At 40.3% G+C, this 25,610-nt stretch overlaps 1 protein-coding gene across 1 annotated transcript in view; it reads left to right on the forward strand.

Annotated features, from left to right (window-relative positions):
- col5a2a (collagen, type V, alpha 2a) overlaps positions 1-25,610 on the forward strand; it is a 44,110-nt gene that overhangs the window by 10,755 nt on the left and 7,745 nt on the right. The window contains exons 2-47 of the mRNA XM_061692865.1: positions 13,321-13,545; positions 13,980-13,999; positions 14,106-14,138; positions 14,227-14,259; positions 14,409-14,462; positions 14,755-14,847; positions 15,038-15,109; positions 15,246-15,290; positions 15,833-15,886; positions 15,962-16,015; positions 16,109-16,162; positions 16,253-16,306; positions 16,421-16,474; positions 17,445-17,489; positions 18,103-18,156; positions 18,290-18,334; positions 18,539-18,592; positions 18,722-18,820; positions 18,981-19,025; positions 19,096-19,194; positions 19,282-19,335; positions 19,450-19,557; positions 19,883-19,936; positions 20,069-20,167; positions 20,281-20,334; positions 20,486-20,584; positions 20,658-20,711; positions 20,798-20,851; positions 20,947-21,000; positions 21,126-21,179; positions 21,313-21,357; positions 21,439-21,537; positions 22,069-22,176; positions 22,366-22,419; positions 22,834-22,887; positions 22,982-23,035; positions 23,129-23,182; positions 23,295-23,402; positions 23,516-23,569; positions 23,734-23,787; positions 24,088-24,249; positions 24,535-24,642; positions 24,743-24,850; positions 24,938-24,991; positions 25,065-25,172; positions 25,434-25,487. Of these exons, the coding sequence (XP_061548849.1) occupies positions 13,321-13,545; positions 13,980-13,999; positions 14,106-14,138; positions 14,227-14,259; positions 14,409-14,462; positions 14,755-14,847; positions 15,038-15,109; positions 15,246-15,290; positions 15,833-15,886; positions 15,962-16,015; positions 16,109-16,162; positions 16,253-16,306; positions 16,421-16,474; positions 17,445-17,489; positions 18,103-18,156; positions 18,290-18,334; positions 18,539-18,592; positions 18,722-18,820; positions 18,981-19,025; positions 19,096-19,194; positions 19,282-19,335; positions 19,450-19,557; positions 19,883-19,936; positions 20,069-20,167; positions 20,281-20,334; positions 20,486-20,584; positions 20,658-20,711; positions 20,798-20,851; positions 20,947-21,000; positions 21,126-21,179; positions 21,313-21,357; positions 21,439-21,537; positions 22,069-22,176; positions 22,366-22,419; positions 22,834-22,887; positions 22,982-23,035; positions 23,129-23,182; positions 23,295-23,402; positions 23,516-23,569; positions 23,734-23,787; positions 24,088-24,249; positions 24,535-24,642; positions 24,743-24,850; positions 24,938-24,991; positions 25,065-25,172; positions 25,434-25,487 (3,248 nt within the window). The remainder of the gene's footprint in view (positions 1-13,320; positions 13,546-13,979; positions 14,000-14,105; positions 14,139-14,226; positions 14,260-14,408; positions 14,463-14,754; positions 14,848-15,037; positions 15,110-15,245; positions 15,291-15,832; positions 15,887-15,961; positions 16,016-16,108; positions 16,163-16,252; positions 16,307-16,420; positions 16,475-17,444; positions 17,490-18,102; positions 18,157-18,289; positions 18,335-18,538; positions 18,593-18,721; positions 18,821-18,980; positions 19,026-19,095; positions 19,195-19,281; positions 19,336-19,449; positions 19,558-19,882; positions 19,937-20,068; positions 20,168-20,280; positions 20,335-20,485; positions 20,585-20,657; positions 20,712-20,797; positions 20,852-20,946; positions 21,001-21,125; positions 21,180-21,312; positions 21,358-21,438; positions 21,538-22,068; positions 22,177-22,365; positions 22,420-22,833; positions 22,888-22,981; positions 23,036-23,128; positions 23,183-23,294; positions 23,403-23,515; positions 23,570-23,733; positions 23,788-24,087; positions 24,250-24,534; positions 24,643-24,742; positions 24,851-24,937; positions 24,992-25,064; positions 25,173-25,433; positions 25,488-25,610) is intronic.

Below are 25,610 nucleotides of genomic sequence, written 5' to 3' on the forward strand. Positions count from 1 at the left end.
GGGCAAACAAATAGCAGCGGCGGCGGGTTGTCAACCAGTGGATATTTGAACGCAAAAGGTGGTGCAACACACGTAAAAGGACATTACAACAATACTCACAGGCATATATTCTTAATCCTTTGCGATAAATTAGTAACATCACTGCATCTTACTGAGTCAGTTGTGAAACGTATCGTCATGTGTGTCTCTGTCTGTATTAGACTGCCCCCAGGTGGCAAGGCACGCACACCAAAAAGAGCAGCACAATGTCCAATCAGTTGAAGCAAAAAAATTTGGCAAAAACATTTTAATTCTTTACATTCCATTTAAATATGTCATGACTGTATGCTTTTATAAAGTTTTATAAAATACACATAACGATTACGTATACATAACGATACTGCGACTCAACTGTCATCATCGGTTGTTAGCCAGCAGATGGACTATTACCTATAACCTGGTTTGATTAACCCTTGCAAATAACTGGTGACCATTCCTGGGTTTCACCATGCCTCTCACTCCAAACGTCAGCTGGGATAGACTCCATCGCACATGTGACACTAATGAGGACAAGCGGTATGCAAAATGGGTTGAAGATGATGGAAGGATAGTTGGGTCAACTTGTGCTGACATACAGTTATCTGTTAAATCAGTCCTTTTGACTTTTTGGGCCTTGGTAATCAAACTAAGATGCATCACCTGTTGTCCTGTGTGTCTCTCACATTTACAAAAAACATGCAAGCGCCGCTAAACATCAAAACATGCTGGATAGAAAGTGTTCAATGCGTGATCCTCCTGGGCTTCAGTCTGAGTAATGTCAAGAGAAGCAAGAGGGCCCCAGGATGCAAAGCCCAACCCACCTTTTTTGAACTCCTGAATAAAAGCCAGCAGAGGCTTCACTTAAGATGTGTCTGATCACTAGATAAAATCCAAATTGTATTTGCACAGTTGTTGTTGCAGCTCTTGCAGCCAAAGAACTTTACAATAGATATCTCTGGTGTGCGGCACGGTGAGCGACTGGTTAGAGCGTCTGCCTCACAGTTCTGACGACCGGGGTTCAATCCCCGGCCCCGCCTGTGTGGAGTTAGCATGTTCTCCCCGTGCTTGCGTGGGTTTTCTGAGGGCACTCCGGTTTCCTCCCATATCCCAAAAACATGCATGGTAAGTTGATTAAAGACTCTAAATTGCCCGTAGGTGTGAATGTGAGTGCGAATGGTTGTTTGTTTATATATGCCCTGCGATTGGCTGGCAACCAGTTCAGGGTGTACCCCGCCTCCTGCCCGATGACAGCTGGGATAGGCTCCAGCACTCCCGCGACCCTAGTGAGGATAAGCGGCTCAGAAAATGGATGGATCTCTGGTCTTTGCCTTAAACCTGATCTAATTATTGATGTTGATGGGGCGTTTTAATTTCAGACATGATGGCTCAGACTAAAGCTAATTCATCCAGGTTATGGGTTTTATATGTTGTTTTTCTTTGCAGATAGAGAATCATTTCAAGCGCTTTGGCTTTTGCTGCACAACAACAATACCAAGGGTGTGTTTTGAAATCTTTAAACCTAATGTCATGACTGATCTGTGATAATAAAAACTAAACATTGTCTGATCATTTTGCCTTACTTTATACAAACACTGCAAACAATTCATAAACTTTGTAGTCGAAGTTGTTGGGCTTGTATATATTGTAGGTTTAACTTTAAGCAGGGATTGTACAGCAATCCATTTATAGAGTTTTGAGTTTATGTTTGTTTCTCAGGAGCAGCAATCATAATGTTGTTGGGTCATTTTGACCCATTATACAAAAGTGCCCGACCCTTACAAAGATTTCTCATTAACCATTTCATTCAACACTAAGTGCATATATGATTCTTTAATAAGGATTTTCAGTTTTTAACCTATATGTTAAATCTTCTTAAAAGTGTGTACATGTAAATGTGCCTACATTTAAAATACACCACTTTTACAACTTTTTATATTAATGATTTTTATTTAAGTTTACATTTTGAATTGTTTTTTTAATCTTAAATTGATCAATTAAAACATGACAAATCTTCCACTGCCTCAAAATAAAGATAGCTCATGAGGAGCCAAGTGGGAAAACGTTTTTTTGGTTTTTTTTAACTTAAAAAAATGGGTCAACTTGACCCAAAACTTAACAGAAATGTTATGTGCAGTCTAGTATTATTTGATGGTTAAATTGCTTCCTAAAAGAAAAAGACAAACGGCCAACATGTGAATGTTGTCTGAATCTCATGCCTCCAAATGATAGATCCTCATGGACAACATTCCTTGCCCGGGGGGGTTTATATACGATGCAGTGCATATAAGCACTAAATCCCAACAGCTGCATTTCTTTCTCAGAGCTAAAAGGATAACAAAATGGAGACAGAAACAGCAAGCGAGAAAGGAAGAGAATTAGTTGTGAAATACGCACTTGTGAGGAGAAAAAAAAAAAAGGTGGCGAGGGGAAGGGATAAAAATGAGAACAGTATGGGAACCCATGTGTTTTAATAGTGATAAAACGAATGGAAATTATGGAAGATTGACATAGATACGAACAAAGAACAAAAACACACCTTTTGTAAAGGAAAGAGTGGGATTTTTACTTGTATTTGTATCATTTATTTATTTTTTTAAAAGAGTCTCCCAGGCACCCAGTTGGTGTGAACAAGGTTGAGTTGGCCTTCAACCTGTCTAGCACAGAGGTCAGACAAAATGTGCAGGCGATAAACCTTGCTTGGCTGAGAGGATCATCTTCAGTCCTCGTAAAAAATACTCGTAATCCTCCGGCTGAAAATGAACATTGGCTAAACATACACTTAGACAGTTAGACGTTTCCGAATATGAGTCAAGGTGTCGTGCAAATTTAAATCGTTGTGTTGATTGTTAGTCTGAATCACCTTTTGGGGGACCTCAATGTCTGAAGTCTTTTCACTGATTTGACCTAAAACTGTGTAACATGATGCATGAAAAAGGCTCAAGGATCCATGCAATCACTCAAACAGGAAGTCAGCCACTTGAATTTGAAGCAGCCATTTTGGTACTTTGAAGTCTTACAATGGAATTTTCCAAAATGAGCCCCAATCAGAAGCAGACAGATGGGCGCCACTAAATTGCCAGCTTTTTTTGCCCACGCCATCAATATGGGCGGAGCTTGGCAACAAAGTTTGATCAGTTGGAGGATTCGCCATGAAGAACTGGTGCAAGTGCCCGTTCATTACTGCTCGCAGCTTTAATACGTTGTGTTTTTTTGTTTTTGTTTTTGTTTGGTCTTCATTGATAAGTTTAGTGTTGTGTTTAGTGTTAAGGACGGCACGGTGACCGACTGGTTAGAGCGTCAGCCACACAGTTCTGAGGATCTGGGTTCAATCCCCGGGCCCGCCTGTGTGGAGTTTGCATGTTCTCCCTGTGCCTGCGTGGGTTTTCTCCGGGCACTCCGGTTTCCTCCCACATCCCAAAAACATGCATTGATTGGAGACTCTAAATTGCCCATAGGTCTGACTGTGAGTGCGAATGGTTGTTTGTTTGTATGTGCCCTGCGATTAGCTGGCAACCAGTTCGGCGTGTACCCCGCCTCATGCCCGATGACAGCTGGGATAGGCTCCAGCACGCCCGCGACCCTAGTGAGGAGAAGCGGTAAAGAAAATGGCTGGATGGATGGATGTTCCATTTAAATACAAAATATGTTCAGGAAGTGAGTGCAGGAAAACAAATCGTCATTTCCCCTTTCTTATTTGTCATATTGTCACTGTTATCCTTGTGAAAGGGGAAACATTTGAAAAAATGTAGATATATATTTTTGTCCCATGCAGTCTGGGTTTTACTTTTCCAACCATATTTTACGCTCTATGTGCTTTACGATTAGACTTTTTAAAGCAAACAGATGAAACAGAAATATTGTCATTTTGTCCAGCAAGCGTCGGTTATGTTGTGCAACTTTGATGATTATCACGAAGTGTAAGGAATCTTTAATTTATGCTTTCTCATCTGGCTAAGTGTTCTGTTGATGTAAAACACAGGAGTGTTCTGGACTTGCATATGTGTTCACACTGTTTGGGTGAACTGGAACATGTTTATATATGTTAACTCTATTGCAGTTTTTTTTTTTCCATGGACGTGAATTGTGTGTAGAATTGTTCAACATTCTCAAATGTGACAGTGATGCACAAAGATGAGCTGATGCCTTTTTCTTAGTTAAGTTTAGTTTTGTTTGGCAACATGCCTGTTGCCAAGTCAGTATCATCGTCACAGGTCTCCAATGAAGTTGACTAACTGAAAATGATTTTGGATTACGCGAGGTGAGAACCCAGAGATAGTGACAATGCTAACATCTACACCATTTTTTCAAGCCACTATACTGCATATAAACAGAATTATATTGTTTATCGCATTTCCCTGTAAAAGCACTGTATTTCATATAAAAAACAGGTGTTGAAACCCATTGCTCATATTTAAGGAGGTTTGTGATTATCTTTTTTTTTTTTTATTGGTTTGATCCACATGCTCTGGATCTAGTTTGGGAGGGATATGGCCATCACATGTTTGACATTTGACCAAGCTTTGATTTTTAAGAAGTCTGTCAAGTGGAATTCAGTTGAGCATTTTGTTCTAGAGAATACAAAAAAAAAAAACTCTGTAGCATTCTTCCTTTTTTTGTGAAATGCAAACCATGCCTGGCTTTTAATATGTAACCATAGTTTTATGGATGGATTTTTTTTTACATTTTTTTTTTAAAGAACAATGCCACATAACACAAAATAAACAGATGACGAAAAAGCTGCAAGCAGCAGTGAACCTTTGTTCAGGCCCCATTTTTCATGGCAAGTTCTTGTAATTATTAAATTTGACATCATGCTCCATCCACTCACATTAGATGGCGTTGGCAAACAAAAAAACAAAAAAAGAAATGTGATTTATGGTTCTGATTGGAGCTGATTTAGGTCATTTTCCTGGGAGTGTGTCAAAGTAAGAGCTCTGGAATTGCCAAAATAGATGCTTCAAACTATAATAGGTGACTTCCTGTTCAATTTCATGCATGGGTCCTTGAGACTATTTTGTGCATCCTGTTACGATAGACACGTCCACTGAATTTCGTGTTGTTCACCACGATACACACCCTTGCAGTTAACCTAAATGCATCTGCTCCCTCCAGTGACATTAACTTTCACACCCTGGAGTAACTGGCAGGGGTGGTGGATTTATCCTTCAAGGGGGCGTTACTGTGCGTGTTGTTGTTGTTGTTGTTGTGCTTTGTACTCATAAAATACAATGGTGGCTTATTTATCAGAAGAAGACTGAGAAACAATGATTCCAAGAGGTCAACAAAAAAAGAACGGTAAAGCATGGTTAAAAGATGTGCATTAAGCAACCCTGCGGTACAAGCCTAACAGAAAGGGGCCGGGGGTGGAGGAATGGTCCTCATGAAGCCGAAACGCTCGCACACGTGAGCGATCATAAATCCACACGAGCATTCCTATGGAATTTAATCCGGTCTCAAAGTTTGAGCTGACCGCCAAGACAAAGCATATGGTGTCACCCCTGACGGTTATTGTGAAATATACTGTACAGTTTTGGGTTTGAATGTATGTAGTGGAAAAGTATATTACGTATTTAGTTAAGGATGCCCATGCGCACAGTGGATTTTTCTGAGGTTCGGGGTACGAATCTTGGCCTTCCCATTGTGGAGTTTGCATGTTTTCCCCATGCTTGCGTGGCTTTTCTCCAGCTTCCATTCTCATGGGTTCATTGAATACTCGGAATTGTCCATAGGTGAGTGGGAATGGTTGTCTATATGACAACCATTTCCAGAGTGTCCCGGCAGTGTTGCCACAGTTACCATGAAATAATAACTTTGATACTTTACTGATTACTTGATTTTAAAAGTAATTCAGTTTGATTACAAGTATCTGTATTAGTTACTGTACATTCAGAAGATGCCAACAACACAGTCTCAACATAAAAATGACAAATGGTTTTGTCAATACTTTATTGGAAGTCCATTTTTAACAGTCATATTCAAGAATAAAGTTCTTCAAAATTTATGTCGTTTTTTTGACGCCACATAACACTTTGTCGACAGCATAGAGTGAACAACAAACGTCAATATTCTGTTGACACAAACTCAATCTAGTTCCAGCTTGAAAGTGTCAGCCTCTCCCCTTCCTTCCATTGTTGACTGAGTGCTTGAACACATCAGTTGTCTATTTGTTGAAAACGCGACTTGGCGCATACGTGAGGACGAGTATTTCGCCTTTGTTTTGTAATGTACAGCTGTTCGTTGTGTGACTTTTATTCCTGAATAGTGTGTTTTATTATTCGTTTGTTAAACATAGGCTGAACGTAGTGTAAACTTACGACGTGCACCGTCTTTGAATGACATGTCCTGTTTGTTGACCTTCCTCATTGACCTACAAGCTCGTGGCGATTGTCTCCAATTGCCTCAGCTGAAGTAAAATCTTACTTTAGCAATCGTAAAGTGAGTTCTATATTCAATTTAGTCACGCATGAAGATATAAAAAAGTAGCTATAATCTGATTACTATTTCATAAACATTAACATGCCACCTCTTGCCCAGTGTTTTATGGGGTATGCTCCAGCTCACCAGAGACCTTGATGAGGATAAGTGCAATAGAAAAGAGATGGGTGCATAGGAGTTCATGCTGACCTGTTTAAAATTTACATTTTGTTGGCTCAGTTATGCTCTTTAAGGTGCTGTTTTAAAATGTTTATAGACATCCATCCATCCATTTTCTGAGCCACTTCTCCTCACTAGGGTCGCGGGCGTGCTGGAGCCTAACCCAGCTATCATCGGGCAAGAGGGGGGGTACACTGAACTGGTTGCCAGCCAATTGCAGGGCACATACAAACAAACAAACAACCATTCGCACTCACATTCACACCTACGTGCAATTTAGAGTCTCCAATTCATGCATGTTTTTGGGATGTGGGAGGAAACCGGAGTGCCCGGAGAAAGCCCACGCAGGCACGGGGAGAACATGCAAAATCCAAACAAGCGGGGCCGGGGATTGAACCCGGGTCCTCAGAACTGTGAGGCTGACGCTCTAACCAGTCATCCACCGTGCCGCCTGTTAAAAGACAAATTCTCATAAATTTAGAAGTGAGATGTAATTTAGCAAACCAGATGACGTGCCATTGGTGAATATATGCAGTTGAAATGTTGAGTGTGTGTGAGGGTGTGAGGGGGTGAGGGGGTGGGGTACTGTGTGTGGAGAAGCCCAGACATGTAAGCAGTCCACCATTTCGACTTTCCTGGACTGAGCCTGTACAGCTCCTCCCCTTTCTTCAGACTCTGTGCTTTTGTTTGGAGAAGCCAAGTAGAAGAGCGTGTTCAAACTCGAGCAGTCCCCTCATTTTTAAGCCCCATCAACACACAGTAATGCAGCAAATCCTAAATGTGTTATAAACCTAAACAGACGGAAGCTTCTTTGCTTTAAAACAAAAGCAATGAAGGCACCGAATTACATCAATTGTTGTGTTTGCTATGAGCTCGTTTTGACCCTTTGAAGTTCAGGCTTTGGATAAGTGGCCTTGTCTGGAGTGAAAGCTTTTATGGAGCAGCCCATCAGAGAACTATTCATTGGTTGGAGTAAAGGTCCTTGCGAGAGAAAAGATTTCTGTGTGGCCATGACACCAAGAGTTTTAGAGCAGGAAGGAGCAGCTGGTGTGAAGCCACCCAGCAACAGCTGTAAGTCATTTGAATCACGATGATCTCCTTACACTTTCCATCGTGTTCATCAGGGAAACTTAGTCAGAAGAAGAAATCCGACTGTGGTTCGTGATGGAGACATTGCTTGTTGGGATTTTTTTACATTTTTTACACTTTTCGGTAGGCTCAGATCGACCTGGAAACATTATTGCTGTTCTTAAGGAAAAAAAAAAACTAACAAGAAGGATAATGCTATAATGTGAAATAACTACAGTATACAAATAACATATTGTAAAGGCAACCAATTGTATGCATTTTAAGTGTATATTCACTAGGCTTTACACGATCAGGATTTTTGGGGCTGATCACTGATCACCAATCAGCGAGTTTAAAAAAAGCGATAACCGATCAGCGATCCGATCACAAGATGGCAATGTGTCTATTTAAATGACTTGTTCATTTACTGTATATACTTGTGTACTGTATACTGCGTATCTTCAAAAATATCTTGTCATGTCATGTATTCTAATCAGTCAGGTCAAACCAACATTACAACATGACAGAGAAAAAATGGGTGCTAACTTACTGTCATTAAATTACTTTATTGTAATTAAATTACTTCACACACACCGAAACTGTGTGTGTGTGATTCGACAGAACGCCGGGACAACCGTTAGTGCTAGCACTAGCTTGCTAGGCTACATTGCATTTTGTTGGCTGCTTGCAAGCCGTATCGTATTAAAAGTATGTGAACATACCTCAAGCAAGCCTTGAATTAAAGTCCTCGTTTTTTCCCCATTTTGTTCTTATAATACACACGACGCGATCGATTGTTGTTGTCGTGGCCATAGTAACGAGTGCATCAGGTCGCGTTTGAGTTGACAAGATAAAACCCAGTGATCGTAAAAGACGATCAGCATAAAATGCGAATTATCGGCCGATACCAATCAGGCCGATCAGATCGGTGTAAAGTCTAATAGTCACCATACATACATTTTGTGTATTATTGTATCTCTAAAACTAGGTATCATACAAACTTGAATGTACCATCCTATTGTCACATTAATTACTGCATGTACATATGCAACTATATTTTAATATATTGTTGCATGTGTCTGTCAATCTTTGTGTCCAAACATGAGGGTCCCAAAAAAAACACCCCCAAAATGTACTTAGTAACCACCCCCTGGAAAGTTAGAAGAAAAAAAAATGTGCCCACGAAGAAGTCTCAAGAACTCACGCTCAAAATTGAACAGGAAGTCGGCTGTTTTGGTTTGAAGCAAGCAATCATTTGGGGCGAGTTTGGTTATTTTCCAGGTTGCGTACTTTTGTGAATTCACCCAAAGGTTTCCCAATCGGAAGAAGTTCCAAGACAGATGGGCACACAAGCTTTTTATTCTATGCCGTCTAATGTGGACGGAGTATGGCGTCAAAATTTACAGATCATTTTTGAAGGTTTTGTCAATCAAACAATTCAACAAAATAACATAATGCAGAATATTTTTTAATAAATAGAATATGTTTTAATCCATTTTTTTCTCGATGTTCAAATGGGTAAATCTGACCCATAACATAACAGGAGCGTTAACTTAATAACGGCCTATTTGTTGATTTATAGTCAATGCGTGACATTCTCTTTTCTATTATTTAATGCAAATGATAATAATAAATGATTTAGTTGCTCATTGTTTGGCTAAGATGCTTTCCCAAGTGTTTGATGTCACACAATTACTATGAATATTTAATAGGGCTCATCTGGCAGCAAATGTACATCATTTTGGTAATGTAATAACAGTCTTTTCAAAGTGAGGGTTCCTTCTTGATGTATGGCCTTGAACATGTCGATCTCTTCATTTTCTCTTTAAATAGCAGAGAGACACCAGAGTCAGACTGAAATGCTCCAGACACCATGTTTTGTTCAACCCAGAGAGGAAAATGGCTTCTCTGTAAACTGACTGGTGGAAAATCCACATCACGCTGACACATGGGAAGGAGGATGGGTTTTCATCTTTGTCATTAGTAAGCTGCGCTTCATACATTTACGGAAAAGTGTGGGACCAGCTCGGAGGGGGGAAATGTGAATGTCTCTCTCCTCCAGACTTGCGGTCGGGTTTTTGAGACCCCACCGAAAACCACGCAACTCTTCCATTAAATGTTAAACGTTCTGGAATAGTGAGAATCTCTCAGGACCCAACAGGAAAAATCGCTTTCCAACAATGCGGTTAGACATCTACTTCCATAAGGTTTTAATATGATCCCAGTGAAGATGATTATGAGATTTTTCATACCGGACAGTATTAGATTGCACAGAAGACACAAACCTGTTGTTTGGGGTACAATGTAAAGGAGCATTATACAAAAAAATATTACCCTCCTGTTATGCTTGTTTCTTTGATATACTGAAAATGCTCATGGGTCAATGTGACCCGCTGCATGTTGTCTTTGAAAATATATTTACAATAAAAGATAGCGTGTATAATTAAAGGAAAAGAAAAAAAGTCCAACAGCAGAAATGGTATCCCAATTTATTATTTTTAAATTTTTTTTAATCTTTTCATTTTTTTTTTTAAACTTAAGTGAGTCAATTTGACACGCTATAAAAAGCATGGTTAAAATCAATTAATATAAAAGGTATTCGTGGCATTATCTGTGGGAATATCTCGGCATTTAAAATCAAGGCTAATCGCAACAAACAAACTAAGTGGAATTGACAGAGAAAATCTGTCTGGCCTCAATGAATAAAAATAACTTCTGCATTCCTCGGAGAACTGGTTTTCATTTTGAATGTCAAAACATAATCAGAGGCAAGCTATAGTCTGATGGGAGGTTTTAAAATCCTCCTGCTCCATTCACTTTTTAGAAACAATTATAATGAAGCATGAAACTGTCAGAAACAACAAAAAAATACCAATAAGCATCTTATTAAATTCGTTACCATTTTATCCAATATTTGTTGTTCCTGACACTTATTTACCCACTATTCTAGTTGGGTCAATTTGACCTATAACAGTAAGGATGAGTCAGAATGTTGATAGTTTTTGGATGACATGAGAACATTTAGATTAAATTTTTGTTATTAGGAATATATGTAAATATCAGATTAGCAATGTTTATTTGCTTTGTTTGAAATTAGCAAATCATACTGTACATTTTAATTTGATCTAAAGAGCTTAACAGTAACAGTTTCACCTTTTTGTTAAAAAAAATAATAATAATAATTCCTCTCTCCAATATCAAATATCAATGACCAGTGAGTGTCTGCTGTTATGTATTGTTTTTATACTGGACTGTAAATATATTTTATGTATATGTTATACGTATGTATGTGTTATTTTATTATGTTATTTCAACCCTAGAATAAAGTAGAAGCCTGGTTAAATGACTTGTGGAATGAAAGCAGGGGCAGGGGGGAATGGAGAGAGGGAGTAAGCACCCAGTAAATACAATGTAACCATTTTCACTCATGGATGCAGCACTTCACACAATACACTTTAATCAGTGTGTAGAACTGTGTATGTGGCACATGCAGCTGGCACAAGCACGACTACGCCCACAACTCGGGATGCTCGATATCACTTTGTTTCACACCGATACCAGTATAAGTAGTCACTCTTGAGTACTCACCGATACCGACTCACCGATACCATTGTGTTAATTGAAATTATATGTATCAAAAGTACTCGTGGTATCGGTATTGGTGAGCACTCAAGAGTGAGTACTCGTACTGGTATCGGTCTGAAAAAAAAGTGGTATCGAACATCCCTGTTCATGAGTACCCGATACCTTGAAATAAGGCCCAATACTGATACCTGGTATCGGTACACGCCCATCCCAACCCTCAACAAAAGATTTACTTGGTTGTTGAATTTTACACTTGATAGTTGATGACAGTTTGTATACAGGCAATTAGAAAGTCACTTTTCCATTATATGTCTCTTTTAAGTAAAGGGAAAATGTAAGGAAACTTGTTCAAAGTTGTATAGCCAACAACAACAAATCCAAGAGTGGTTTTTCAGTTTGATATATACATGTACAATTACAGCCTGTCCTGTAATGGCATTGCATTATGTTCTTATCATGTTAAGGCACGTGGAAGTAGAATACCATTTACATTCACATTAGCTCTGTTTGATCCCTTCCCAAGAAGATTTGTTCCACCCCATATCAGTTTGGAAATTGGTTCCTTTTTAGCATCCAGGATCCAGCGCAGCTGGAATCGTTTAATTCTGTGAATTGCTCAGTGTTTTCAGTCTGGTTTAGTTTTACATTATAATGTTAATATCAGATTGTCTTTGTTTGTGTATGGGAGACATATTTGTATTTGTTATACCAAATGTTACTTGTTTCTCTGTGTATGGTTGTGGTAGTCTGACCTGATTTACCTGCAGTTTAGGCCCAGAGCTGCCCCCTGCTGTTTAAGAGGGAAGAAAGAAACAGGCAAAAGGTTCCACATTGTGATAAGACGAGTTCTTAGTCAACAAAAAAAGTTGTATTACAACTACTTTTTTTTTTTTTTTTTTAACTTGGCTGTTTGTCCAAAACGTGACCAAACATTTTGCAAGGGGACAACAATCATTGTCATCAAAGGAGTCATGTTTACCTGAGTTAGTGTTTGTGTGTGTCTGTGTGTGTGTGTGTGTGCTTTACAACAAGCCTTGTCTATGGAAACGTACATTACCTAGAGAAATATGGTGGGGGAAAATACATTCATATTAACTTTTGTTGGAAATACAAATATGTGCTTTTTCTTTTCAGACAACGATGTTAAGTTGTGAACTCCTGAACGCTTCAGCAGGTTTTCTTTTGTGCACTTCAATTAATTCAGTTCAGAGACGAAGCCTCGGGAGGAAATGATGTCATGTCTAACAGCTGGAGATTATGCTGAAACAAAGCATCACATTTTCCAGAACTTTTTTTGGGTTATGTTTGTGGAATAGCAGGAGGCTTTAGTCTATTTTATGTGTGTATAAGCAGTAAAATCTACTCATCTCTTTTTTTTTTTTTTTTTTACTGCACTTTCATACTATTTGGGATAGTATAGCATACCAAGTGAAAATACAAGGATTCAAAATAGTACCAATCAAAAACAGAAACCTCAGCAATATATCTTTTTTCATCCAAATTCTGTCTCATTGAGGCTAAAATGGCTGGATCTGATTGTAAAACACAGTAGCTAAGTAGTTGCAGTCTTTACTTGTCTATACTTGAGTGGCAAAACCTCAATGCCCAACAGAGAGCATAGAACTGAAGCTATTTTTTTTTTTTTTTTTTGTGGGTCTGATTTAAAGATTAGTTTTTTTCACACTTTAAAACAATTCCCAAGTGTCTTGATTAAAACAGCTCTGATATTATTTGGTCAAGATTCACAAAGGATGAATATTTATAGCACACTGAACATCAACTTGTTACCCTCTTCTTGAAATCACTGAGTCACTGTTGCGACTAAGTGAGCGGCTCGTTGTTCTCAAACAGCTGAAGAGAAAGGCGAGCAGGGAAGGAGCAGAGAAAGCCAGATATTTTCACCCATGGAGGCAGCACTTCATCAATAAACTGCCTTTAATTAGTGTAAATCATCAGTGTATGTGGTGCATGACGAAGATTTTTGAAGGGCACAATCCTCTTCTGTCATGATGGCTTAAAAACAATGAACGTCATCCACCTTTCCTGTGTTCCTAGGAGACGATGGCAGCTGCACAGCAGATGGCCAAGTGTACCCGAACAGGGACATCTGGAAACCGGAGCCGTGCCGAATCTGCGTCTGCGATAACGGTCAGGTCCTCTGTGACAATATCCAATGCGAAGAGCTGACCAACTGTGAGAAGATGTTCATCCCCGAGGGAGAGTGCTGCCCGATTTGTCAGAGCGAAACCTCGACTGGCGGAGGCGGCGGGGGCACTTATGGTGAGCAATTACATTCCCACAGGAAATAATGGATCTTTATATATATATGTAAAATCTATTTTTTTTTGTTCTGTGGCACCACCTGTTGTGTTTGTTCTTTACCAACAATGTTCATGAGTCAATGTGACCCACTCTACACTTAAATATACAAACAAAATATAATAACAAAAAGCAGATTTACCGATTTGTTTTCTTTTTTCTTTTGTTTTATCTGTATAAAAAAATAAATGTTAAATGTTTCCTGTTAAAACAGCAGTAGACTATTTTGTAAACAAGTGACTCCAATGGCTCACAATCACTTTTTGGTTAGTTTTGTTCTGTTTAGAATGTACTCCCATTTGAAAATTGCTGCGCCAAACTGGTTTAGCTTTTAAACACCATATCTACACCAACAATGCATTAATGGAAAACTAACAATGTATGTTTATTTGTAGGTGGGGGCAGAATCTATAAGGTAGGCAAGAGTATTTATACTAGTTATAGCACATATTTAGTTTGAATCAGTTTATTTAGTTTGATTCAGTTTGGTCAAGGTCTCATCTATCTGTCTGTGACTTCAGGGCCAGAAAGGAGAGCCTGGTGATGTCCCAATTGTGAGTATGGTCTTCGTTCAGTGGTTCAAACATCATTAGACCCAAATTGAAAAGGTTATGTATATCTAACCAAATGTATCTGCTGCAGGTGACTGGTATTCGAGGTCGTCCTGGACCAATGGTGAGCCTCTAAGTGGTTCTTGTAGCCAGTTACCTGGCAATAGGCCACAGATGATCACTGTATTTAACACATACTGTGACATGCAATGTGTGTCTTTCGTTCAAACTTCATCGTCACCTTTCTTATTTTTACATCTTTGGTTTTCATAGGGACCACCTGGTTCACCAGGAGAAAGAGGACCCAGAGGAAACAAAGGAAGACCCGTAAGTTTAACCCACCCATTTTCTACCCTTTATCCAGGTCAGGGGAGTGAACAATTACACCATCAGTGAACATCAATTACTTAGTTAATTCCAAAACAGGAAACTCTACCCGTCCATTTTGTACAGCGCGTGTCCTCATTAAGGTCATGGGCAACCTGTAACCAGTCCCAGTTGACTTCTGGAGGGAGGCGGGGTACACCCACGACTGGTCATCAGCTAATCGCAGACTGGGAAAAAAATAAATATTACACAACTTAAAAATGTGTGAATACAATCTTTATTTTGCTTCTAGGGCCTGCGAGGCTCTCCAGGTTACGACGGAGAGCCCGGAGTTCCAGGTCAGCCTGGTGAACCTGGACCACCAGGACACCCGACGCACCCAGGAGTAAGTCGGAACCACTACCAACAGTTGACTCATACAGAGAGCAAATTACTTCACAGGAGGCTTCACATCCATGCATAAACTAAAAAAGGGAACACTTCCACAATAATTTTGGCTTACCTTGCTGCCATCCTAGTTAATCAACCTCTAATTAAAGACATTTGCCTACACTAATTGTGTTCTTCAACTGCAGGGCCTTGGGGCGCAGATGGCTGGAGTGTTGGAAGGAAAAAATGCACCGCAAGGCATGTTAAGTGGCTCAAGGGTAAGATGTCAGAAAAACATTTTGGCTTGTTATTAAAATGGAAAAGCTTTTCATATGAAACTTATTGTTGCACTATACCTGCCTCCATGAAATGCATATTGTTATTTATACTCTTAACATGTATTGTTTGTTTTAGGGTGAATCTGGAGCAAGAGGACCTCCTGGGCCAACTGGTTCGCCTGTAAGTCCAATATTCTGACAAATTGATTGCCTTTTTGGTGCCTGACCATGCCCAAAGATCCACTAATTGTTGCAAGACTGTGTATCCTGGTGAACATTTATGTATTTTAGGAGTCTCGGACACAACGCCTCAAAAAAATCAATGAAGCCCCCTGGAAAGTTAAAAACAAATAGCCCCCGATACCAGTTTCACCAATTGACAACAATTTGGTGGACATGTCTGTCATAAGAGGGCACATGAAAAAGTAATAAAACCCATTCTTGTAAATAACCAGGAAGTTGGTCATTTTGGTTTGCCGACCTTTCAGCAAATTTCGCGCTTGTACTTTGACAAAATGCTACTGAGGAATTCACTCAGATGAAGCACAATCAAAACCACATACTGTTTATTGTAGACAGACAGGCAATGTTAAGTTGTGTACTCATTAACATAGTTTAAAGCTTGATGATCATTTCCAGGATTATATGAAAAAAGACAACGCAAGGGCCTGTTCATCACTGCTTGTAGTTTTCATGAAACATTGTTTCTCTTGCTTATATAAGGGTCAAGCTGGACCACAAGGATCTCCAGGAGATGTTGGCGATCCAGGGCATATGGTAGAACATCCTTTCCATTTTATATGAGGAGATCCACATTTGCCAGATGTTAAGAATTAAATTGTGCATTTTTAGGGTCCGGCTGGGCAAAGAGGACCTGAGGGTACTCTAGGGAAACCAGGAGAAGACGTACGTCAAGTCTACACTTTGGCTCGTGAAATATCTCACTGAAAACTGTGGCAGTGTTTTCAGTAGTTACTTAACTATTATGTCCTCACATAGGGTGAATCAGGCAAGCCAGGAAATACGGGAGAAGTTGGGTTCACGGGATCACAGGTAAGATCATTTTTCCTGTGTCGTGACACTCTTCTGTGTTGTTAAAGTATCCCTTCTATCAATAACAGACAATACTGATACATATTTTAGGGAGCAAGAGGATTTCCAGGTACACCAGGGCCTCCTGGCCTAAAAGGTCACAGAGTAAGTGAATGTGTTTTCACTAATTATGAACATATGAAACATACAAGTCAGTATTTTGGAATATTTTTTGTATGCATGTATGACAACTAAGACTAGATATCATAATATTTATAGGGGCATGGAGGACCACTTGGGCAAAAAGGAGAGTATGGAGCCGTTGGATCCAAGGTAAAATGACACTGGGTTGGTTAATAATTTAATGGCAAAAATAATAACAATTAGGAGTATGCATGAATGGGTGGTGACTTGAATTGGCATTCGAGTTCCCCAAAAAAACAAATTCTGAATCAGAATTTTTGGATTTGAATCACAACAGATTAAAGAATAACATACAATTTTTTTCTGAAAAGAGCTGCAATGCTACCATGGCGCATTTACTTCAAAAAATATATATATATTTCCCAATTTTTAGCTTTTGTTTTGTTTATTAAGTTTAAAAAAAAGAAACAGGTCTCCGCTGAAGGAGCCATCCACTAGCCTAGCTCCAAGGAGCTGTACGGATATTCATGTAAGCACCACAACCAAATCCAAAAAGGAGCCAGCAGCTAGATGGACGGCAACAGCAGCAGAATGAATGGGAGAAAGCTTATTCAACAAAGCGTGAAAGATGACGAGAGCCGGCTAGTTAGCCAGCAGGCAAGCTAGACAGGTGGTAGCAAGCTAGACAGGTGGTAGCTTGGTCAAAGGCAGTGAGGATTTACGGCATCAACAAGCGCAAAACAGATCCGGGATTCTACCTTTGGCCAATGTACAGCGAGGGATACTGGTTAAAGTAAGCCATTTTAAAGTAAAAAGAAAAACTTGAGATGTGGCAGCTAAAACGCAGCAGCCAAAATGCATCAACGTACGACTCTCTTTCGAGTTCAATAGTTTCAAATAATCAAATTGAATTTTTCCTTTGCTGGACGATTATTTCTGAACGGGACAAGGAGTAACGATTCGATTCCGATTTGGAAGTCATTCTTTACAGTCAATACCAACAGTGAATGGGGTTTTAGAGGACAAGTCTAATCCATAATAATAATAATAATGATTTAATGGCAGACTTTAGCCATAGTAGCAACAGGTTTTAAAGGGTCATGTTCAATTGTGATCCTATAATAACAACATATTAAATGTTTCTGACATGCTTCCTCAGGGTGCCACAGGCCCACCTGGTCAAATGGGAGGACCTGGACCAATGGTCAGTATTTTCTCCAATTCTTCAATAATCAATATACTCATGACACTTATCTTTGACTGAGTATAGTTAAAACAATTTCTGTTTCTGTCTTTAAAAAAAAAAAAAAAAAAAAAACTAAATCTTTTCTAAAAACATACAGGTTTCTAAATATTGATCTTTTTGGAGCAAAGACAAGGTCACTTCCAGTTGGTGCTTTTGTTTAGGAACAGTATGTTAATATGAAGATGAATAAACCATCAATGTAGTCCTCAAATTTATATATTTCTTAGTGGAATACCTCAAGGAATTATCTGGAAATATTCTCATTCAGGCAAGCCATTGTATTCTCAGTGCATTAAATTGATTGAAACGGGACTGTACGAGTTATCTGGTCTTCTAATACCACCAGAACAGTCCAGTTGTGTTCGAGTCGATGCCCTGAGAACCTCAGGGAATTGTAATTTGTAATTCCAAGATGAACATTTCTATTAAAATGAATAATAAGGTGCAGCGATATTTGTTTTTTGTTGGATATTCCTGTTCACATTTTATGCAACTAACTTTCTCCACCATCTTTGAAAGTCTGTATTTGGTTTGGAGGATGGCTATAACGAGTCACGTTCTGTGTTCACAGGGTCCTGCTGGGATGCCTGGAGAAAGGGGCCGATCTGGACCAGGTGGTACAGCGGTATGCAACAAATCATTACAAGGAACATTTTTAAAATCATGATAACTCCAGACCAGCAGGTGGTATGGACTATGAGACCAAAGGAATAGCGTGATTCTAAGGGATTTTTTATTTATTTATTTTTTGCTCTTAGGGCAAGCGTGGTCTACCTGGTAACGTTGGAAAACCAGGTCCAATGGTAAGTATAAAATATTCACCCATTTGAATTTACAAAACACTAGGACTAAAACATAATATTATAATACATTGAAGAAGTTGATATAAAACACAAGCTTTGACAGTGGGGGTTTCTTTTTATTGGTATGACTGATCACACTGCCTAAAAGATTGCATTTAAAGGGATCAAATTATCACCTTGTTCGTGATTTTTGTTGGTTTCCAGGGTCCCCTGGGTCTCAGTGGCCCTCCTGGATATCCGGGAACACCAGGCATGAAGGCAAGTATAGTAAAATTGTCCCTCCAATCACATGCGCAAGGAAAACCGAATCATGATTTTTTTTTTAATAAATGATTTACTAATTTTGATTTCTACATCCCTGATTTAATCTGTAATTGTGTACCACAGGGACAACCAGGCCCTACAGGTGTTCGGGGTCCAGAGGGTCCTCAGGGACAAAGAGGAGAGACCGGTCATCTGGGAAGACCTGGACCAGTTGGCCTAAGGGTACATTTTTTCCTATGTAACATTCCTGATTCACACCACAGGATGACTTTGTATGAAAGCTCCTTTTATTTAGTTAGTTATAAAGCTATGCATATGCAATGTTGCCAGTATACTTTTCCAGCATTACATGCTGCTCTAATGGTTGTATTTGCATCCAAAGGGACCCTTGGGTACAGATGGCGGCCCAGGAGTAAAAGGACCAGTGGTATGTAAAACAACACATTTGAAATTAAAAAATAGGAATACATTTGGATTACAAGTCTGATTTACTACAGGGAAACCTTGGTCCACAAGGCCCAGGTGGGCACCTTGGACCCTCCGGCCCTCCGGGACCTCAGGGAAGCACCGGCCAGCCTGGCATCAAAGGACAACTGGTATGTTGGTTCCATAAATTTGGATTTTGCATTTAAGCAATTGTTGCCAGTGACAGCTTTTTAATCGATATTCTGTTTTTGTTAAAGGGAGATGTTGGTGTACCAGGATTTAAGGGAGAGGCTGGACCCAAAGGAGAAGTTGTAAGATAATAATATACATTGTATTTATTTATACATGTACAATGACACAGAAGTAAGAACATTTTATATTCTTGGAGTCTGTCAGTCATTTTCCCTCATGTGTCCCATTTTTAGGGTCCCCATGGATCCCAGGGAGTGATTGGACCTCAGGGTGAGGAAGGGAAGCGGGGACCTCGGGGAGATTCCGGAACTGTTGGTCCCCTTGGTCCTGTTGGTGAGAGAGTGAGTCATCCTTCTTTCTCCACCCATAACTTTCAACATTTAGAAGTCTGTATTTTAGAGACTTGTACTGTCACTCATGGATAAATATCTCACCACATGGTCAATGACCTAACGAAGAAAAATACACTGTGGTTTAAAGCTCAAATGGTAAACTGTGGAAATAGTACAAACAGCATTTGAATCATAGTGTTGCCAATGTAAAGAACTTGTTGAATTTTGACCACCGTCTAAGCTATGCTAGTTTGTTACTTGTATCTGACATAACATTTCTGGAAATTTAATCATTAAATAGCAAAAAATAACGTAATTTTGGCTCTGTTTTCAGGGTTCCCCAGGGAATCGAGGATTCCCTGGTGCTGATGGGCTTCCTGGACCGAAGGTAGAGTTAGTAATTCTTTCGTATTATAGGTACAATACAAGATACTTGATTCACATTTGTGCACGTGATTAGAGTCTGCGTTGTGCATTTGCAAAGTATAAAATATCATCGCTATTGTGTTTGTCTCTGAAGGGTTCTCAAGGAGATCGTGGAACATCAGGCCCATCAGGACCAAAAGGTTCCTTAGGAGACCCAGGCCGTACAGGAGAACCTGGTCTACCAGGTGCAAGGGTAACACTGACAACTTTGACATTCAACTTTTTATTTTAGCGACAGTCTCCATGAGTTCATAGGCTTCTGTCTCAAATGTTTCTATTGCTAATCTTTAAATCTGCTCTCCAAAGGGTCTTACTGGTACTCCTGGAGTCCAGGGGGCAGAGGGAAAGCCAGGGCCACTGGTAGGTCAATGTGCTATAGCCCTGTTGGCATGTCTACACACACACACTCACACACGCACACTCACACGCGCGCACACACACACACACACACACACACACACATACACACACACAAAGATTGGGTTGAGTCAATGTATGGCTTTGCATTTAGGGTGCGCCTGGTGAAGATGGTCGCCCGGGCCCAGCAGGCTCCATTGGCAATCGAGGGCCTGCAGGAACAATGGGAATACCTGGCCCCAAGGGATTTAATGTAAATTCCACTTTGCAACAGCCTGTTTCACCTACATGTTGGTCTCTAATTCCAAATGTCTTGCTTTGAAAAGGGTGACCCGGGAAAGACAGGTGAACAAGGATCTGCAGGAGTAGCTGGTCAAAGGGTGAGCAACCTGGAATGATAGGGCATATTGCATCTTTTATCGAACTAGATGTTTGCAGGATTGGAATTTGTCTTTTTGACTTTTAGGGTCCCCCTGGAAAAGATGGAGAGGTTGGCCCAGCTGGCCCACCTGGTCCATCCGTAAGAGCTATCACCTTTACTATCTATAATTATCGTGGGTTTTTTTCCCCCTCCACCATTATCAGAATTGACTTAAAGAATAACTCCATCAACAGGGTGTTGCAGGTGACAGAGGAGAACAGGGCCCTCCAGGTGTAAATGGGTTCCAGGTGTGTCATTATTTTCACCCACTTATCACATTTAATTGCATCAAATAGGTTTATGACAGAGCTATGTGTCAGAAGATATTTTATTCAGAATAGATCAGGTATTGATGCATCTCTTGTTTTATCAGGGTTTACCAGGAAATCAAGGTCCTCCTGGAGAATCCGGGAAACCGGGTGACCTAGTGAGTATGATAAAAGTTGGAAATTGATGCAACCCCATTCCATATCCTATCTTGTTAGTGGTAACTTCAAATGATCAAATAGTTTGCGCGATAAAGTATTTTGTTTTGAGCGCACATGATCTTTTTCATTCAGGGCATTCCGGGAGAGCTCGGTGCTGTTGGTCAAATTGGACCTAGGGTAGGTGGAATGCACTTTTCTGAACCATGAAGCTTTGTGGTAGACTATGAATACAACAACTATTGGGACTTTTTTCAACAGGGTGAGCGTGGAATTCCTGGGGAGAGAGGCGAGCTGGGTCCAATTGGTCTGCAGGGACCCAAAGGAATCCCTGGAGCACCTGGTCCTGATGGGCCTAAGGTACCCTTACAGTAGCACTGTCCAAATGCAATGTGAAATTGCTGAAAAGGCACTTTTGTGGTAGTGCTGTGCGACTGATAAAATAGTGGACAAGTGTATTACTTTGGTCAATTGGAGCTGCTAAATTAGCTAAGGACCTATTTCGTCTTGAATGAATGTCGATAGGTTTCCAATTGATGCATTGCCATCTGCCTTTTAGCAAAGAGGGAGAATTACATAAACACAGTCAACCTAAACTTGAACAAAATTTATGTCAGCTTTTACTAATGGGTGTTTGAAGATGACTAGAAACGAGTTGGATTTTTGGGGTAGTACGAGTCAGCTGTTTTGCTGACATGGATTAATCAGTAGAAGAGAGTCATGGGGAAAGACCATCATCAACCCACAGACTAACCCACAAGTATCCCCATGTGGAAGTTCACTTGCTTAGTTGCAGTTTGTTGTTCCTGCTGGCTCCCCAACTTTAACATAGTAACTAATACACTATGTTTAATTTCACTAATGAGTGACAATCTCTGCTTGTCCCTGAAGGGTAGTCCTGGTCCTCCTGGTGCCCTTGGTGATGTGGGTCCTCCAGGTCTTCAGGGAATGCCAGGAGAAAGGGGCATCTCTGGCCCCTCTGGGCCGAAAGGTGATAGAGTAAGTATTTTTTAGTCCTTTTACATTTCAGTACAATTGTTGTTATTTTGCATGTTACACCTAATATTTACATCAAACTTATTGTAATGTTGTCAATTAAAAGTGTTCAAGCCTGAAGTTATAATCAGTTGTATTCTGATTTGAATGTAACACATTGACAAACCCAATCTTGTGGTGTCTTTTGTACAGGGTGCCATTGGCGAGAAAGGATCCGAAGGTACACCTGGAAATGACGGCGCAAGGGTGAGCAATTAAAGTTTATCTCAAGCTAACTAGTTTCAGCACAAGCAAGAAAAGGGAAGTTAAGTTTGTAAAAGGTACAACTTCACTCATCTTCAAAAGTATTGTAGATGTTAGGCAAATTGTATTTTTGTTGTAAACAGAAAACGTTTGAATATGAATAATATGAGATGAATGAATATTAGATCACCATTTCAGCTTTAATTTCCATGCATTTACATCTGTATCTAATCACATGCTTAAAAAGAAGGGAGGTTACTCCATTTCGTCTCCTGTTTAGCATGTAAAACAAAAACAATTTAGAGCCCATCCCAGAAGAAGCTATGCAAGCCTAAACCATGACATTATTCCAACCGAGTTTAATAACTGAACTGACAATGATAAACCTAAATGTCTGTGTTTTTCCTGTGTTTTCAGGGTGCACCTGGACCTGTCGGCCCGTTAGGACCTGCAGGGTCCAGTGGTGAAAAGGTAGTGTTTTTTAGAACCTAACACTGCTTTTCAAACAACAATGTATCAAGAGCAATTTAAATAAATCTCTTAAATACATAAATAAATGTTTCAGGGAGAACCTGGACCTAAAGGACCAGCTGGACCTCTAGGTTCTAGAGGGGTCCCTGTGAGTATATCTGTCCAGTGTTTTAATTGTGTATGGATATACCATGCTTATTACTCAGAGGACTCTGGATGACTAATTGATCCTCTTCTGCAGGGAGCAAGAGGCGACCCTGGCCCAATCGGTGCGGTTGGTTTTGCTGGACCACCTGTAAGTCCTCATTCATTACATCCTGAACACAAAGGCATATCTCTGATTGATAAATCAATGCTTTGCAGTGATTCACAATAGTGCTGGTGGCTTGTCTACTATTCTGTCACAGGGCCCTGATGGCCAACCTGGAGTAAAAGGAGAGACTGGAGAGCCTGGCCAGAAAGGAGATGCTGGTTCCCCAGGACCTCAAGGCTTAGCTGGTGCTCACGGTCCTCCTGTACGTTGTAATAATAAATTGATTATTTGAAAAATGTGTTGCAACAGCTTTTCTAAATGTTAATCAGACGCCTTTCTGTCCTGCATAATAAATAAATAATGTTCTCTTTACAGGGGCCCATAGGTGTTGCTGGACTAAAAGGCGGAAGAGGAACACAGGGTGCACCGGTATGGGGATTTCACATTCACATTTCACAAATGTTTTGATCAGGTCGTTTTTGAGGACAATAAAGTCATCAGTGAGCAAAGAGAGGCTTTCCCTTAAAACTAAATTATTAAAAATTACCCAATTACACATCGAAGCATCATTTCATGCCATATTTTGTTCCCAGGGGCCCACTGGTTTCCCTGGATCTGCAGGAAGAGTTGGCCCACCAGGTCCAACTGTAAGTATTGTGGTTCATGAAAAATATTCCAGACACCCTCGTCACCCTGGATCAATCTGGAATAAATACATGTCAGAAATTCATGGTTGTCTGCTTCAGTGGAGGGAGTATAGCTCATATGATACGTTTTCTTGATGATTTCCAAATAAGGACACACAGAGCATGATAAAATGTTTAAATTGCGGACAACTGTAAATTCAAACCTGGTGTAACGCACCAAAACATAAATACAATGTAGAGACAATCTGACAATGCAATCTTGAACATGTTCCCCTTCATGACTGCGACTCATCCCCTCAGGGTCCAGTTGGTGAACCTGGACCACTAGGAGCTCCTGGAAAAGAGGGCCCTGCCGGTCTTCGTGGTGACTATGGAGCAAATGGAAGACAAGGAGAGCGAGGACCACCAGGACCTTCGGGAAGCCCAGGAGACAAGGGAGATTCTGGAGAAGACGGCCCTACGGTTGTAGTGACTCTTTTGTTAAGAAAATACTCTTGATTATATTACATTAAGATGGAGACTAACTTAACATTTATGCCATAAAGTTTACATGTCACCCAGGATTTTTTTTCTGTAGAATTTGAATTAAAATATGACTGCTGTATAGCTGTTTTAAAATTATTTTGAGATCAGGATATACTAAACATATTCAGATACTCAGTGTCCAGTTAAAGCACACAATGACCTTAATCAGATAACATTGAAGTTTCTCAGTACTAAATATTGGTTTTGGGAACTCTGTTTTAGGGTCCTGATGGTCCTCCAGGCCCAGCTGGAACTACAGGCCAGAGAGGCATTGTGGGTCTTCCAGGTCTGCGAGGAGAACGGGGAATGCCAGGTCTCCCAGGGCCAGCAGTCAGTATCATTTTTAGTTCTAATTGTTCCATACATTAACCTTAAACATCTAAATTGGCCAATGCATGCAACACTTTCTAATAGCCCTTTTTTCATTTAGGGTCCACCAGGAAAACAGGGATCCCCTGGATCAACTGGAGATAAAGGCCCTCCAGGACCAGTTGGTGTTCCAGGAGCCAATGGGCCACGTGGTGATCCTGGTCCTGATGTTAGTAATTTTTAAATGTCTGTGGCTGTCATTTTGTTTCACTCCAAGTGTTCTTCTAGTGCCCTAATGTTTTTCTTTGCTCTTCAGGGCCCTGCCGGCTCTGATGGTCCACCAGGCAAAGAAGGTGTTCTTGGACAACGGGTAAGAGCAAAAGACAATGGAATTTGTCAGTGGTTTTAATGTTACAAGAAAGTAATTGTTGATACTTTTCCAGGGAGACAGAGGCGATCATGGTCCAGAGGGTTTGGCTGGTCCTCAGGGACTTCCCGGCCCCCCAGGTCCTGTTGGTGTAGCTGGAGAAGCCGGAAAACGAGGATATGCTGTACGCTGAGCTTTCTCATACAATGTGTAACTTGTTTCACTACTGTAGTTTGAGTATCAATTTGTCTTTTCCTCGTGGAGTGCACCATGATGGAAGTGTGCGTTGTATTGCGCCTGACATATTTATAAAGGCGAGATAATTTCATTCTGTGGACATGTTGGAGCTTGAAAGAATTCAACACTACACTTTGGTGTTAAAACATAGGGGTGGAGGTTTTGGCAGACACATTCAGCCCCTGAGGCCCTTTTCTTTATTTTGCAGGGCTCAAGAGGACCTGTTGGTCCTCCCGGATCAGCTGGAAAGAGAGGGCTGCTGGTGAGTCTCTACCTGACTTGAGATACAGTAGATGTTAGAAGACACACTTTAGTAGTTGAATACGAGAACCACAATAGCATTGCTGTTCTCAATCAGGCATAACTTGCAGAACACTTGCATTGC

The sequence above is a fragment of the Phycodurus eques genome, chromosome 12 (genome assembly GCF_024500275.1).
Source record: "Phycodurus eques isolate BA_2022a chromosome 12, UOR_Pequ_1.1, whole genome shotgun sequence".
NCBI lineage: Eukaryota > Metazoa > Chordata > Actinopteri > Syngnathiformes > Syngnathidae > Phycodurus > Phycodurus eques.